The sequence below is a fragment of the Apus apus genome, chromosome 6, assembly GCF_020740795.1.
Source record: "Apus apus isolate bApuApu2 chromosome 6, bApuApu2.pri.cur, whole genome shotgun sequence".
In the NCBI taxonomy this organism is placed as follows: Eukaryota; Metazoa; Chordata; class Aves; order Apodiformes; family Apodidae; genus Apus; species Apus apus.
The window spans coordinates 26,047,370-26,064,697 of NC_067287.1; the positions used below are offsets into that span (position 1 = coordinate 26,047,370).

At 37.0% G+C, this 17,328-nt stretch overlaps 1 protein-coding gene across 7 annotated transcripts in view; it reads right to left on the bottom strand.

The window, feature by feature from the left end:
* Positions 1 to 17,328, bottom strand: part of RAPH1 (Ras association (RalGDS/AF-6) and pleckstrin homology domains 1) — a 209,885-nt gene that overhangs the window by 55,202 nt on the left and 137,355 nt on the right. For 6 of the 7 annotated variants that reach the window (XM_051623049.1, XM_051623051.1, XM_051623048.1 and 3 more), the window contains one exon: positions 219 to 338. In XM_051623049.1, coding sequence (XP_051479009.1) covers positions 219 to 338 — 120 coding nt within the window. Of the gene's footprint in view, positions 1 to 218; positions 339 to 16,219; positions 16,298 to 17,328 lie in introns of those variants that run through there. The other variant, XM_051623050.1, reaches the window with a different exon arrangement.

Genomic DNA, 17,328 nt, shown 5'->3' on the forward strand with positions numbered 1-17,328 from the left:
GAAAGGTCAAACCATCAGGTTATGGAAAGTGAATTTAATGACTTTGAGATGGGGAAAACAAACCAGTTTAGAAACCTTTAAAGAGAATGGAGCTGGTCACATGCTACCACAGCCTACCTTGCTGCAAGCGGCAGTGCTAAGCAGCTAGTATCCAACCAAAAAGAAACATGTAATACTTATAAATAATTATTTTGTGAGATGATTGAAACCTCCCTAACCTGTGTGAGTTTGTCCAATTCCCCCAGCCAGGCCCCAAACATCTTGTCCAGATCCTGATCTTCCTTATCACTATCTTCTTCTGCACCATGGTCAAGTTCTTCATCTGATAATTGCTCCATCTGAAAAGAAAGAAAGCTTGATACTCAATTTGTATCAGTCTAAGAAAACTTGTGTCAGCCACTAAGTTTCTGAAGAAGTGTTCTTAAGTCAAAGCACCTGTCTGTAAGCTTTATAAAAATAGCATACATTCACATTTTATAATCTTGTTGAAAAGTAAAGAGCTAGTGTGAAAGCTGCAATGGGTAATTAAAAAGCCATTCTTGCAGCTCACTTTTGTCAGAACCATGCAGAGGATGAAGAACAGAGTCCACAATATTTAATGTATCATCAGAATTTATTTCATGCTATCCTTGCACGTGCATTCATTGGCAGCTATTGTTGGCAAAGTCTATTGACTTTACATTACAAAAATTCAACTCTTGTCCAAGGAATTCAGCCGATCACAGTTAAGCACCACCATTCAACCCACAGGAAGTGCAGTCTCACTGCACTGCAAATAACTGACTACATATCTGTAAACAGAAAATGCTTAAAACAGGCCACAGAGAATGCCAGCAATACATTCCATGAGATGTTTAAATCTTGGACACTGTCCAGATCACTTCAGTGAAACTGCACAATTTTTACCCAACAAATAAACTCTTTCCTGGAAGCAAATACTCACCATTACAGCTAACAGACTCTCTGAACGACCAAGATAACCACAATGTTCTCCAAAGGTTACTTGTTATCACCCCCCAAAAAATTAATCATTTGTTAAATAAGCCTCTAGTCTCTTCCCCAAACATGTCCTCCAAGCCCTTTATATGGAGCAAAGACACACATGCCTTCTGGTGTACATCCACACTGTTAAACCCAGGATCAGGTTCGGAATGAAAATTTAAATCCTTAGAGGGAACACAACATAACCAACAATTTGGGAGTGATCAGGCACTACAGAACAGTAAACCCTACAGATGTGCTATAGAATGTCCAGAGAGTCATGAAAATAGATTACCACCAAGGGCTAAACAAAAAATTCACAATGTACTTACTGTACAGCTTCATTTGGTCAAGTTTCACAGTAATTTGCAACATAGCTTTCAGAAAGCACCAGCTTATACACTGTATATTTAAAAGCAAACTTTCTAAATGCTAGTCTTCAGCAAAAGGCAAATCTTGGTCTGAAAGACATCACAGTGTCACAGAATTGACTTGATGAGAGATGTTACAGATCACAGTAAAGGTGATCTCTGATATAAAAACTGTTCAATCTGTTCTTAAATTTGTATGACAAAAGCTCATGCAAAAAACATCCAGGATTTTAAAATAGTCTTTCCTTCTATTCATATATTGCTTATCTTTCACTTTAACTTGATAAAATAAACAGGGAACAGGAGACTTCAGAGATAATCTACATTTCTGAGGTCAGTAAAAGCCAGTGCCTCCCACAGATGCAAGATACTGCCATGTAGTTGCTCTAGGCAGAGCCGCTTCAGTCGCCTACAAAGACTCTACTTCTGTGGAAGAGCACAATGCAGCTGCTTACCCTAGAAGGGGCAGTAATATTAAAGCTAACTTGGCATGACATGCAGCATGGAGCAAACATTGAACAGATTAAGTTCACTATCTGAATCTCATTTTTTTCCAACACTTGTCCTGCTAAGTACTTGTAGCACTCCAGGGAAGGGAAGGAAGTTCTTAAAAAATCTAAGAGTGATGCTGAAATCCAAAAAATGCCAATATGCTTATGTAATAGAGCTGCATTTCTCCACCAAGACTGCACAGTTTTATGTTCTACAAGTCAGGCATGCATCCCCCTGCAAGATTCCTCTCCATGATGTCACCTGAAAGCCCTCCCACAGAAATGGAGACAGCAGGGCAGCAGCAACTCATTCTCTGCCTGAACTTCTGCAAAACAAACAGAAGGTGGGGGTTCCACTTTCATGACCTTCAAAGCTTCACTTTATTACCCTCTAGGCTTTTACATGGACCTGAATCTTGTAAACTAAAGACAAAACACATTATCCTTAAGGTGACACGGTCAAACTGCTGTTAACAGTGTTCGCGTTTGACAACATAGCATTTCTCCATGTCTAGTTACACTTGGAGTGAAGAATTTTTATTTGATGGCTACAGGAAGCTATTCAAAGTGTGCCTTAGGAACTATGACTATGCACTGGCAAATCAAATAAATGGAAAATGTTACATAAAACAGACAGAGCTCAGTATTTACAGATACTTTATACTGCTAGCCTTTCCCTCTTTAAGCTGTTTTGCTACTTAATCTACTGTTCGATGGGGCTTGTTTTGTAGTGATTTCATTCTATGGCACTATTCTTAACTCATCCTTTCACAACGAGGAGCTTGTTCTTCTTGCTAACATTTCTGAGGATCTAAGCTGTGGAAAGAAACCAGCATTCTCAATTTCTCAAACTATTGCTTCAGCTATTTTAACTTGGCATCAGAGCCACTGCTTTAATTCGAGTTATACTGAAGACAAAATTAGCAGCCTAAAGAAAACTTTCATAAGTAAAGTACTGTTGTGTCAGCAGGTCTGGCACTAAATCCTGTAGTATTTGCCAGCTCCTTGTAGTCCCCACCCAAGCCTCCTAACATGAGCTGCACTGCCTATAAGCCTGTCAACATTTGCTTGCAAAAGGCACGCAGAGGATAGCATCTCACTTTAAAAAAAAAGCTAATATTAACTTGCTAGTTCTTTAACAGGCATCTCTCTTAGCACAAGCTTCCCTACTGGAAGGAGATATCCCAAAGGATATTAATTTAAGGATTAATTCAATAAATTATGGCAGAGACAAAATGCTCAAATAACAGTATCTGAGCTTTCTGGCATAAGAACCCAGAACAGTAACAACTCTAAAGGAGGGCACATTCCAATTGAAAAGCTTAAAATTTTTCTTTTTACAGCCATTTTCTCTCTCACTGTTATTGATTACAGCAAACACGCACCATGCTTTAGCAAATCATGACTTAACTGGGAGCTACCACACCTTTCTAATCATATAACCTTTTGTTTTAATAACAAGAAAGAAAAATGTCGTATGTTTAAGGGTTGGAAGGCTGGGTTTTTCTCTGTATGTGGATTTTTTTTTTTAAAGGAGTAATTTAGAACTAAATGAAATCTAAGAAATGGAAAAGGAGTAACTGTTCTAGTGCAACATCATAAAGCATAAAACATCATAAATTCCTAAAGCATTTGCAGTGTAGCAGAGTTTAAGTAGCTGTTGCTTCTGCTTAGCTCATACCAGGTGCAGTTCCAAAGTAATTTTAAGATTCAAGTTATTTTTCAATACTTCACCTTCTATTCTGTTCAAGTGTATGACATAACAAATTTAATGAAAATAAGAAGCATCATACCTAGAAAAAACAAACATGGTATATTCTTCCATATGCAAGTAAGGCTACATGCACTAAAATGTGGTATGTGTACTATTTCACTTCGCTATGGACTGCAACAGTCAACTTTATCTGTTTGAAGTGCTATATAAACAGACAGACCCATAATTGCTCTAAGTCAATTGTCTAGTTTTCAAAACAGTTGATTAGGTTTGTTCACTTTTAAATGCATGAAGAACAGTATTCTAACATTAACTCTTTTAAGCTGATTCTTGTGCTAGCCATTCTATCTTTTACTAGAGCCAAGCACGAGATGATATGATGTCAAAACACATGAGAAAAGATTAAAAGCCCAAGAGCAATGGTGCAAATACACCACTTTGTCATTTTCAAGAAAAGACACCATCACAGAATTCTGAAACTAATGGCTGTCATCAGAAAGCAAGAGGTTTGGGACAGAGGTAAGTTATCATCAAGTGTCCTTAAGATGCCTTTTGCCAAGATGCCATTCTGCAGACTTGCACTTTGAGATGGTAGTTCCTACCTTAAATCAACACAGTTCAAGAGAAGAGGAATTTTTATTATATTAATAATAGTTCCTTATAACGAGAACACTCTGCATGAAAAAAAGTAGTCATAAAAAAAAAATCAGACTGCAGGTTTTGTCTACACCACAATTAATGATGGAAAAATTATTAGAGAAACAAAAATAGAATTCTAACTGGAAACACCAATGTGCTTAAAGGGTCAGCAATAAGAATTTGTTTATTCACTACAATTTCAGAAGCACTGTAGTAAGCATTTTGAGCTAGAGGTGCCTAAATATGTTCAAAGGCAACTGACAGCATAAAACCCCAAAATGAAAACAAACCATCTTTCTTTCAGGCAATTGATGTTTTCATCCTCAACCTTTCTTATTAAGTAGAAGCTTGTACAAGCTCATGCTTGTTAACAAACTAAGAATTTTCCCCCTAAAAACAACTCTGGAATTTGATAAAAATCAATTATAGTGATGGAAGAGACAATACACAAGCATTCAAAACACAATCTGTAAAACAAACAATTTCTGCACTTTAAAATCTAGTCTCAAAAAGCAAAAGGAATTTTATAGTATACTCTGTTTCGAGCTGGTTTGCAAATCAGAGTTGTTACTCCATTTGTGATCACAAATGTGTCATCATGCCAGCATCCATTTCTGTTTAATAAGTTGCATATGAGAGAACACTACAGTAGTATACCATACAAGCACATAAGTATAGTGTGCACATAAAGTAAGATTCTAGCAGGTTTTCCCCTCTAATACTTGTTCACCTGACTGCCTAAAATAATGTTATTCATACAGGAAAAAAGCCTGAAATTCTTTCACAAAACTGACAGCCAAAGCTCACATCCACATTTCTACACATTTTCTTGAAGTTCTGGTAAATAAAATAAAGGTAGTTTAAGCTTATAAATAGTTTGTTCATAATAATACTCTTGTCCACATGATTGGGACTAATCAAATTCAGCATGTTTTTCAGTAAAAAATAAGAAATACTTATGCTATAACTGACACTAACATTTCTACTTTGAACTTAATACTGCAGCACATTAAGCCAATGATATAGTACAAGATAATTTGCTTTAGTATTTCCATGTTTCTCCTTAATATGTATGAAATATTCTGAAATTTACTACTCCTGAAAGAGATTTGGAGGGGGATTCAAAAGTTGTGGGAAATCCTTTCTGCATTATCCAATGTCAGATAACCCTGTTTATGTTAACAGTAATCTAGATTAAAACCTGAACAAAAGAGGATTTGTTTTCTTTTAGTTTCAAACTGCACAGGTACTAGCTGAATACATCCCAAGGTTCCTACAACACAGACATTTCAAGGCCTCTCAAATTCAGAAACTGAGGTACAAATCTGCCAGCCAAAAAAATCCCCTTCAAAACATTCCAAATAACAATCTTCTGTCAAGTGAAAGTCTCCCTCAATATACTACTTTGAGCCAACTTTGAGGTTTTTTTACTTTTTGAAACCATGCTTCAGACAACAGTTTTCCAGGCTTGCAGTCACACAACATAGTGAAAACCCACTGAATGTCTGATAAAAGATCAAGTTTCAGCCCATTCAATAAATGTAAATAAATAGAAATAAATGTAAATAAATGTATCTACATCCAATAACCTCATATGTTTCTGGAATTACTCAGATGATAGTCTTAATAGTCATAATTCTGCATGTATATATTATACAAATACATACAAATGATACAATTAAAAAAATAAATTATATCTGTGCATTCTTTTGCACCAGCTAAACAAGTAAACCTATTTATGCAATACAGCTTTAAAATGCAAAAATTTAATCTATTCCTTGCACACCTGACAATTAAGGTGTATAAAGCTTTCATACTTACTATTATATTTGAATACTGAGTCATTGGATTACTACAGAATGTGACAACCTTTGATTCAAGACTACTACCTGTTTCCTGCTCTTCTTTTCCTCCCTCCCCAACACATTTAGGATGTTTTCTTTACATCAACACATTATCTGCTACAGTTCAATTGATCTGTCCTGTTAAACTCAACTGCATTCCAACATTCAAGGAAGCAAGGGACTCAGCATTACTTTGGAAAATTGACTTTGTTTAATTCCTTACTGATCATAGAATCATAGAATCCTAGGGGTTGGAAGGGACCTCGAAAGATCATCTAGTCCAACCCCCCTGCCAGAACAGGGTCACCTAGAGTACATCACACAGGACGGCGTCCAGGCGGGTTTTGAATGTCTCCAGTGAAGAAGACTCCACAACCTCTCTGGGCAGCCTGTTCCAGTGCTCTGTCACTCTCACAGTAAAAAAAATTTTTTCTGATCTCTTAAAATAAACTAATTAGCGGCAATTCAAGAGCAGAATATGAAACGTACAAGGCTTGTTCAAAGCAACAGGGAAAAGAAAGACAAACAATTACAGAATGCATAAAAAAGTTTTAAAAGCAATATGCAGCTTGAGAATATTTCATTTTCAAGTCTTTACATCAGGCAGCTGGTCTGGACTGCAGAAATCCAGCAAGTATGAAAGCCAGGCATCCTCGCTGTAAGACCTTACTCTCAAGTTTATCTGGGAGATAAAAAACTGGACAGCCCACAATATTCCCTCCCTTACTCACCGATCTGTGTGACATGCAAGAATGTATCTTATCACAGAAATTTTTGTGTCTCAAAATGCATGTTTTAAATTGCGGACAGGCCAGAGTTTCAATAAAAGATCAATGAAAAACTGCTGAAAGTAACAGTTATTCAGACAAGCAGCATGATTTTTAACACTACACCTAAACCTAAGCACATGCCTGTACAAGAACCTGCCTTTGCCTCTAGCTGTTTGTATTTTAAGCCCAGTCAAAGAACAAATTCTTCACTAAGCTCTTAAAAATATTTTTCTTTACTGTATCTATGTTTGTGATATGAATATAGCAACACAAGTGAACACAACTTACATAAATTTCAGAAGAAGAAAAGAAGTATCAGATATAAGGTATCAGATGGTAACATCAAAGCAAACTGTCTTACTGTTCTTGAAATCCCCCAAAATACATCAGTGCTGTATACAGTAAATACAGGATTTTTAAAACTCGGTGCAGTTCATGAGAGAACTGTGACGCCTTTCAGATTATAACAAGAGTTCAACAACTACTCCCAGATATTCTAACAGGGAAAGTCAAACATACTACAGTTGTTCCTATGCCTTCCACAGATTGAACACCAACTCTGTAGAATTAAGCACACAGCGTGTTAAGTAGGGACACGACAACACAGTACTCTTCACAGGCAATATGGATATCCAAGAATAAAGCTCTTTTTGGCTAGCATGAAGAAATAATTTTCCATATTAATATCCACTGCAGCTACCAACTCCCTGGGTGTTTAATCAAAACTAGTCCTCTCCCCCTGTGAAGTGACACAAGCACCCACAATTTCCTGAAATAAACAAACTGAAGAGACTAGAATGTTTACATTATCATCCTGATTTCTAACAAACAATGGTAAATACTTGAGATGCCATCACAAAACCGTGCACAAAATACCCATCTGTTTTCTGTTTAAAAGCTTGAAGAAAAAGGTAAAATGCAAAGTGGATCCAGCAGAAGTCTACCCTATATTCAACATGGTTAGTTTCTCAGTATCACTTAAGTTGTCTTTGTATTATTATTACTATTGACTCTAGCTTTCCATAATTGCAGCCTGAAAACTTAAGTCTCCATAGGGTGACCCCTTGCATATCAAAACACATTTAAAAGATCTTTCTTCCTGTAAGTGAGGGGACACACCAAAATTACTGAAACATCTACTGAAGAATGTATCTAATTGCCTCGAAAATTTGCGCTGCTGAAAAGGCAAAGAGTAAAACTTTTATGCCCTCAAATATATTTCAGTGCCTGTCTCACATCTAGCCAAACAGAAGTTGCCTTGAAAAGAAGAGGCTTCATCCATCATTGTCTCCCATTTCCTGGACCAAAGTTCCAGCCAGACTATCCAAGTGGACATTAGATTAATTCCCATAAAAAGAGCATCCTAGATTATATCATGTCTCACAGCAGATTATTTATGAAGACAACCTGAAGACAGCTCTAAAAAACTCTTTAGTCAGCAATCATAAAAACAAAAGTCACCTTGGTTAAAATATTTTTCAAGCAGTTCATAAAATGTAGGTGTTGTCTGAAATAATTACATTCACTGATCTGCTTTCTACCTATGGTCACATGTTTCAGGAAAATATAACACCCTTAAATATTTCCTTAATTGTGACTGGGGCAGAGGAAGGAGATGTGCAGCAGTGTAGAGAGAAGACAAACATTCCTGATCACAGCAGGCAACTCAATTCCCGAAGAACAATATTCAATTCAGTTACAGTTACTATCCTAATATACAGGTTCAAATGATATGAGAACACTAAGGGCAGTGTAGGCAAACCTTTTATCCCCAGATTACACAAAGGAAGTTGATGAGAGATCCACAAGTGTACAACTCCTCATGACATGGTTAGACCCACATATACCCATCAGTTGACAAGAAGCTCCACTAAAGCTTATAAAAAACTTTTTAAAAAGATAATTAAGAACTTGAACGTCTGAACCTTTACTGAAAATTCCCAGGGGCTTAATGATTCAAGTAAAAATGCAAGCATTTAAGATCTTTGTACATATTTATAATCAAAACTACACCAGACACTTTGGAAGAACAAAGAATGGAAGATTTGCTTTTTCCATTTTACAGATAAGGGCCAAGGCAAGGAATATAAGGCAAATTGCTCACAGATCGGGAAGATGGAACAAGAAGTGCCTACATCCATAACTGTACCTTCAGCAACATTCTGCATGTAACAACAGATCATAAAATCTGACAAAAACCCCACAGAAACATGCATAATATTTTTAAAGACCAGCTACAGGATTCTTTTTTGCAATGAGGACATTTTCAGACATACTACTGGCAACTGTCCAAACGATGAACCAAAACACCTAACAGTTTTCAACTAAGAAGGCACCCAATCCTGCTCTGTCTCATTTGGCTCTCTCTTTCCTCCATAGCTGCTAACGTTAACTGAATTATAATAGAAGAAGAAGAAAAAAAAAACAAAACCAAGCAACAACACACAACATAAACAAGGCTGATTCTGTAGGAGAGCCACACAACTGCATTCAACAGAAGCATTCAAAACGAGACATGAGCAAAACATCTTTTTGTGATGTAGATCTACTTTCTTCCCTCTACCTCAGGCAGTATACAGTTTCAACCCTGTCTTTGCTATTCAAAATACAGGTTGCATTGAATATTCTATTTGCAGACAATGCAAAAAAAGGTACTTATATGTCAGTGCAATTGGTAAGGAAAGGTAGCAAATAGGAAACTTCTTAATTCAGGATCAGCACACGACTGAACCAAGATGCAAGAAAGTGCACGAAGGAACATGTGCTCGGTAGCAAAGGATGTCTCAAACAATAAATGGGACAGACATAGCATGAAAGAATGGCTTTGTATGCATCCATAGTTAAATTTAATGGGCACTGAAAAGCACTTGGCAGCTGCATTTGAAGGAAATCACTTTACTACTAACACTAAAATAAGCACTAATTTAATCATGTAATAGAAGCAGGTGAGACTAGCCTGTGCAGAGGTGCTGTGCATTTATGGCATTCTGGTCACTCCCTGAATGACAGCTCCACAGGTACCTCATCTACCACATTGCCTTGCAGATCTTCAATCCAGAAAAGAAATAGAAGGCAATATGAAAACTAATTTTTATGACCTTGCTTATCTCTTGCAACTTCATCCACTCCAGAAAACGACTACGTAGTCTCTCTTCTCCTTCAGCAGACTAAGAATAGCAACGAATTTTGCTGTAGTATTTGGCCTTATGCTTAGATCCCAGGAAATACCCAGATATTCTTGTAGCTGTGGCCCAGTAATAACAATCAGCAGGCTAACAGCGGGACTTTCAGATTCACCCTGCACTCGGGGAAGGGTAGAAGGACTTGCCAACCAGTCACTAAAAATTCACATTTCTTTACAGATTAGTCAATCATGCCTGGAGAAGGTCTTTTTTTCACCAGGAATAAATATTCAAATTAATTTTCAGAGATACACTAGGTTGTCATTCAGCTATAAAAAAGCAAAATAAAGCCAACTTCCTGTAAAAGTTGGGACTTTCTAACAGTGTTTATAGAAGATGGTTTATAAGAAAGATAAAATCAACCAGGAGAAGGGACGTATAAGAAAACCATTTAGGTCTTAGGTCAAATGAAAGTGCAGAGGAGAGTATTTCCTCGTAAAACTCCAAGCTACTCTATACTTCAGTACAATCAAAAACTTAATTTTTACTCAAGAGATCCTCTCAAAAGTTAAAAATAATCATTATGCCAATACTCACTTAAGATACCACACCAGACACTGGCCATCTGTATGATGTGGGTACTATCTAAACTCAGAAGTAGTTGCCAAATGCCTTTCAGCAAGAATCTAGTGACAGTCTATGAAGCCCAGTTCAAAAAAATGGAAGAGTAGTGCTTTAGTTATGATAAATAAACAGGTTGCTTTATAGAAACTTTCCTATCAGGGTATATATTCTTTAACCTCAGCTGCAACAGGCTGAAATTTGATTTAGGATTTCTGGTGAGAATTAAGAACACATGGTGAAGAGCTGCATTTCACTATGGCTGGAACTACCATTTCCAGAAAGTAATAATCTTACAAAAATATATAAAAAAAAAATCAAAACACACAACTGTGTATTTTTCAGAAAAAACACAAATTAGTGTTTGATACACTTAAAGTACATCAGAGTTTTATTTATTCTTAGCTTTTACGAGTCAACACATTTGCTGTTTATAGTTAGCCATTACAAAACAGCATAACCTTAAGAAACCCTACCTGAAAATAAGTTTTTAGAGGACAACTAGGGAAATAATAATTTGGCTGAAACATTACCAAAGAAGAAAAAATATATTCAAATTAGAAGACACTTGATTTACTTCAAACCCACTTGTAACAAGCTGAGCAAAAGAGCAACAACACTGACTTAAAACAAAAATAAACATATCTAAACAACAGGCTACCCAGTTTTATATTTTAAACCACTAGTAAGAACAGATTTAAGTATTTGAATTGGCAGTCAACTTTTATCCTCCAACTTCCTTGCAAACTGCATCTAGGGACATAAAACCCCCTCTAACCTCATCACTCTTTTGATCACCAACCTCTACATAGAAGGATGTGTCTATTGAGGTGTGAGGCAGATGAGGAGTCACTGATGGAAGAAAAAAATGGGTGTGCAGTACTGCACTATGATATTACTAGAAAAGAAATACTATGTAAGGAGAGGTTTTTCCATGGAAAGGTGTGCCTTGTGGGAGGCTCAGAAGGACTGCACAGATGAGAGGCTTGCAAGCCTAGGAGAAAGACTGATGCACAGCACTAGACAGAGACTAGCATTCAAGATGAAAGAAAAGCTGGAAGTTAAGGATGCATGGTGCAGTCTTCTATGACATAAAAGAGGAGGGGATCATTTTGCAGTAAACCAACACTGCTCACTAAATAGTGATGTGAAACATATAGGCTGAAAGCACCCTTGCCACACAATGAAATTCAGGAGGGACTATGGAGGGCATGAAAAAGTACAGACAAATTCTGCACAATACAGATGTAGGTAGAAAAATGTGTTTATAAATCCCACAACTGAAGGAGAACCACTGCTTCAAGAAAGTACTTTAGAATAACCTTCCCTTGTGTCTTGCAGGTGATTAGGCACAATTTCAGATCCCCATACACCTCACATATACTAAGAAGACAGAAATCCAACTTCCTGCTGCATAAACTGCAACTCACCTTTTTCCTTATTGATACTGGAAGAATCCAAGTTGTATTTTGACAAGCCCAGACAAGAAAAACACAAAAAGCCTTGAAGAAAGTCCTCCACTTGAACTACTCCTCTCAGAACTTGTTTTTTCTCCTCAAAAAGTTCTCATTATTTCAGAAGTGATCTCAATCCACAAAGGAACTTCTGTGAGACACCTGGTTGAGCAGGGTATCAAAGCCTGTAACAATTCCACCACCGTTATTCTCTAGCAAAGCCTGCACAAATTGTTGAAAAGGAGAGTGTCTGTTAGCAGACATAGAGAGGCATGTTCATCACTGATACAGGCTGAAAATACACCTTAATTCTTATTTGCCATTTTAGCAGAAAGGCACTGAAAATCTCTCTTCAATATCTGTAGAAAAACCCAGAGAAAACTGATAATATTTCTCCCTGCGCTTTTTCTTTTTAATACTTACTACGCTTGGCATTTGGTTCTACTCTCAATTCCACTTCCTTTCTCTGGAAGGATGGTTTTATTATCTTAAACCAAGAAGTCCACATAGTAACACAAGCCAGCATTGGCAATTTGAGATATAAAGCTACAAAATTTGTCACAGACTGCCAATGGAAATCTAAGCATTGCCTACTGAGCACTGACCTCAATCTCTAGTCTGCAAGCCTCATGAAACTAATTTTTAAAAAATTATGAACTTAATTTTGTATACTTAAGATGTTCTCTGAAGATGTATGTTCATACTGAGCTCCATATGTTCATATTGGACTCCACAGTTCAAGAGAGACAGGGAGCTATTGGAGAGAGTCCAGAGGAAGGTGATGAAAATGATAAGGGGATTGCAGCATCTCTCTTATGAGGAAAGGCTGAAAGAACTGGGACTCCTTAGCCTGGAGATGAGAAGGCTGAGGGGAGACCTTATCAGTGTATATAAGTATATAAAGGGTATGTATATAATGTATATAAATGTATAAATTTATATATACATACAATGTATATAAAGTATCTAAAGGAAGACGGAGACAGGCTCTTCTCAGTAGTTCCCAGTGTCAGAACAAGGGGTAACAGGTACAAGTTGGAACACAGGAAGTTCCACTTAAATATGAAGAAAACCTTCTTCACAGTGAGGGTGACCGAGCACTGGAACAGGCTGCCCAGGGAGGTTTTGGAGTCTCCATCTCTGGAGATAATCAAAACCTGCCTGGATGCAGTCCTGTGTAAAGTGCTCTAAATTATCCTACTTCAGTGGGAGAGTTGCACTAGATGATCTCTAGAGTTCTCTTCCAACTCCAGCAATTCTGTGATTCTGTGAAAAGCTGCATTATTTCAGTTTCTAAATAAATCTTGGCAGCAGAGAGAGGGAGGGATGGAAAAACACTAGACTTTACTCCCTGGAAAAAAGGATTTAAAGCAAGAAAGCAACCTCAATATAGAAAAGTTTTGTTAGTCAAAAGTTAGAGCAATCTAAAAGACAGCTAAGTACCAAGTGATACATACTAAAAGGACTTTATTTAGAGTTTAATTGTAGTGAGTAAGACCAAATGTAAATATTTAACACAAAATCAATGTTTTAAAGTACACATTCCTGAAAAAGTAACAAAACCAGGTTCCATAGCAAAAAGGAAAAGAGAAAATAAGCCATGCCACTGGGGAAGCGACCATGAAATTTCTATACGTTAGAGCAATCACGGAAGACAGGGTTTACAGCTGGGTCTTGTTAAAGAAGGACTTTGAACAGAAGGATTAAGATTAATGGGATTAAGAAAGCATTCCTAAGAAACACTGTTCAGATTCTAAGCTGCAGAGACCTTGGCTAAAGAGCTCAATACCTGAGTTTTATAAACAACTACTGTAAAGTCTGCTGCCAGCACACTTGATAGCTTTGTGAATTAAACCTTTCTTGCACATGAAAAATAAAGACAGTAGAGGAGTTTGCTACTACAACTGTGGGGGAAAAAAAATAAAATCAAGTGAGTCAGTCTCCATACTGCCACTCACACAAATAAATTTCAAGATTTTTTTCCAAAAAGTTTCTTGCTTAAAGTACTATACAGTAGTCACATTGCATGCTAAAACACACAAGTTCATAGGGACAGGAACTAAATACTCAATGGCATTTGTCAGTCTGGGACACAAATACCCTCCTGTCACAACTGAAATGCAAACACCAAGAGTACTTGTAAACTTTCAAGAAGTTACAAAGACTGATACTCTAACATGATGGCTCATGGGCTTCAACACACAGGAGCTTTCCACAGCCCTTTCACTGCCATCCTTCCTCGCAGCCACAGAGCCTCTCCTCCATCACACTGGATTTGGAACAGGTTACTTAATGAAAAGTGATAGGTGAATTCAGCTTGTGTATTTCTGAAGACAGGCAGTGGAAAGTCTTTCAGAGTAGTTCACACAGACCACATTCAATTTGCTGAGGAAGAGCAAAGTTGGGAGCAAGTTGCATGATATGCTGAAAATAGCAGATCATTTGTACTCGCCTCTTCAGAATGAAATACACCTACAAGCACAGTGGGCTGTGCATAGCCAACAGTTCCAGTCACACAGGAAAGGAGGGGCTCCAGTACACACTTCCTCCTTCTTCCTTCCTATGCTCTTCTGGGATAAATATACCGCCTGCTCAGATCAAGAAGCTGAGCACTAAAATTTAAAGGTGTTTCCAATACCAAATCCTTTAATTTGACCTATTCTCAGGAACATGCTGCTGTGAAAGGGGCAGCCTACCTCCTAGCTGTTTTACTCTGCATGATCAACTAATTAATCACATGTATCTGTAACTGCATCAGCTGGGTAGATCTACAAACACTTATTTTTTTAGCAAAACATTTGAGAAATTAAGGCAATTTATTACTGTTATTGGCATTTAAGAACTGCAGGATCTTGAGAAAAAAAAAACCAAAAAACCCAAGCATAAAATCAATGCATTTTGGATGAATGTAATCTTTGCATTTACGTGGATTAGAAGCAACAAAACTCTTAAATTAAGTTTCTATTTCGGAGCTAACAATCTACAGTCCTTTCCAAAGGAGTTTTTTGAAAAATACTTCTACAAGCTTCTCTGGTGTTCGTGTTTTTTTGGTGGTTTTTTTGTTTGTTTTTTTCCAAGCTTCTGTTCTTACAATTTAAAACTGCTTACACATTAAAGCTTGAGCCCACCTAATAACTTGTTGCTGCCAAGAAAAGTAAGTAGTCTCCTTCCCCTACATCCACTAGCACTTTGCTCCAACACACCACTGAGCCTGCTCAGCCTTCTAAACAACTAGAAAACCCATGCAACCCAAAAGCCAAAATAATATTTCTGCTGAGTTAGCAAGCAGAAATAGATTACTCTTTGACTGGACAAATACTAGAGCCAACACATTATTTTGGATTCATACCAAACAGCTGGTAGAAAGGACAGAGAGCGAAACAAGTGGGACTTCCCCTTTTTGGCAGTACCAAGTCCACCTGTAACTTGCAACTCCACTTCTACCTCACAGAGTGTACAAAAAAAAGTGCAAACACTTGAATCCTTTTTTTAGTTCATAATATAAAAGGCTACCTTTCCACTCAGTACAAAGAAATTTTCAAATGCTACCTACTATAGGGCATACGCATATATGCATGACACTGAAAAAGAATTTTACTTCATGTGTATTTATTCAAATTGGATCAGTTTTAGTAAATCAGTAAAATGACATATCTTAATAAAATACTTTAGCTACAAACATATTTAAGGCTTGTATTTTTCATAAAAGCATTTAGTGCTTTAGTACTTTCCAGATATCAAGTTAACCCCCCAAAATGACTACATTTAAATAAAAGTTGGAACAATTTGGGAAAAAAATGTAGATCATTACCATCCATAAATACATTAATAATTCTGAATTCGTAAAACTTACAGCATAAACTCTGTAGAACTGAGGCACAAGATATTCAAACACAGCATGCCCATGACACTACAGAGAGCTTTCAAATTAGATGCTAAACACAAAAATAGTGTTCTCCTTGTTGCATTTTTTCATGTAATGCTTACAAGCACTGGTCAGACAACTCTGGAAACTAAAAATTTTTTTCACAAGCACTGGACCTTCCATGTATCTCTGGATTTGGTGGTCTCAGAACTAGCACAAACACAACACATATAAGCACATCTATGCTTGTAAATATATGTAAATCTATAATTTTAAAATCTATTAAAAATGTATTTAAATATATAAAATTATAAAATAAAACTCTCTAGCCAATGTAAGTTACTTACTCATTAAAATAGTCCGTAGGTATTTGTAACATCGAAAGTTTGGTAGCCTGAGCAAAGGCATGGCTCTGTTAAAATGCACCAAACAACTGATGACATAAAGGTACAAAGGTATACTTGTTGCAACACAAATATCACTAAAAAGTAAAATTTGAAAGGAAGCACTATAAGAGCCCTGTATTTGTAGGACAGTTTTTCCAAATTATCAGAAACAAACAAGCCTTTCTTTCCCGAGATGTAAACACTCCTTTGACACATGAAATGGTATTAAGAAATTACATTAAAAAAATGAATGAAGGTGCTGCATAAGGGGAGGTTCAGACAGGACATTAGAAAAAGGTTCTTCACTGAGAGGGGGGTCGATCACTAGAAGAGGCTCCCCAAGGAAGTGGTCACAGCACCAGGCTGGTCATAGTTCAAGAGATACCTGGACGATGCTCTTAGATCATATGATCTAGTTTTAGGTAGTCCTGCAAGCACCAGGGAGTTGGACTCTGTGATCTTTATGGGTCCCTTCCAACTTGAGATATTCTATGATACTATTAATATATCATTTGGGTACAGTGCTATTTATTTACCAATTTCATTAATCACTGGAATTTTCCAATGTCTGAAGCACACATTAACTAGTTGATACAGGCTCTCTTCTGCCAGTGTAATACATTATGCAGTCTTCATACAAAAATAAAGCCATGATACACAAGTTCATATTTGTCTCAAAACTTGTATATGGCTTTGTTCAGATGAGCATGCACAATCTGCTGGCACCACCAGCACACAGCTGACTGCCTCTGACTGCTGTGAGTAATGAGAAAGAAATGGGTTGACCAGCTTCAGGCACATAATAGAGCACCTTTCTTCCTGCATTCCTTCACAGCCTTTCAGACTACAGTACATCCTTCATAAACCATTATATGCTAGTAACTACATCAGTGTTTTGGGGTTTGTTGGTTTTTTTTCAAAAACCAAAAATACGAGCATGAATGGCTAATGTCATACCATAATATTTTCAAAAACATCTACATTCCATTTCTTTCATAGGAATACTTGGAAATGTTTAATACTTCAAAAAACGCAACCCAAACACACACCATTCTACAGAAGGAATATTA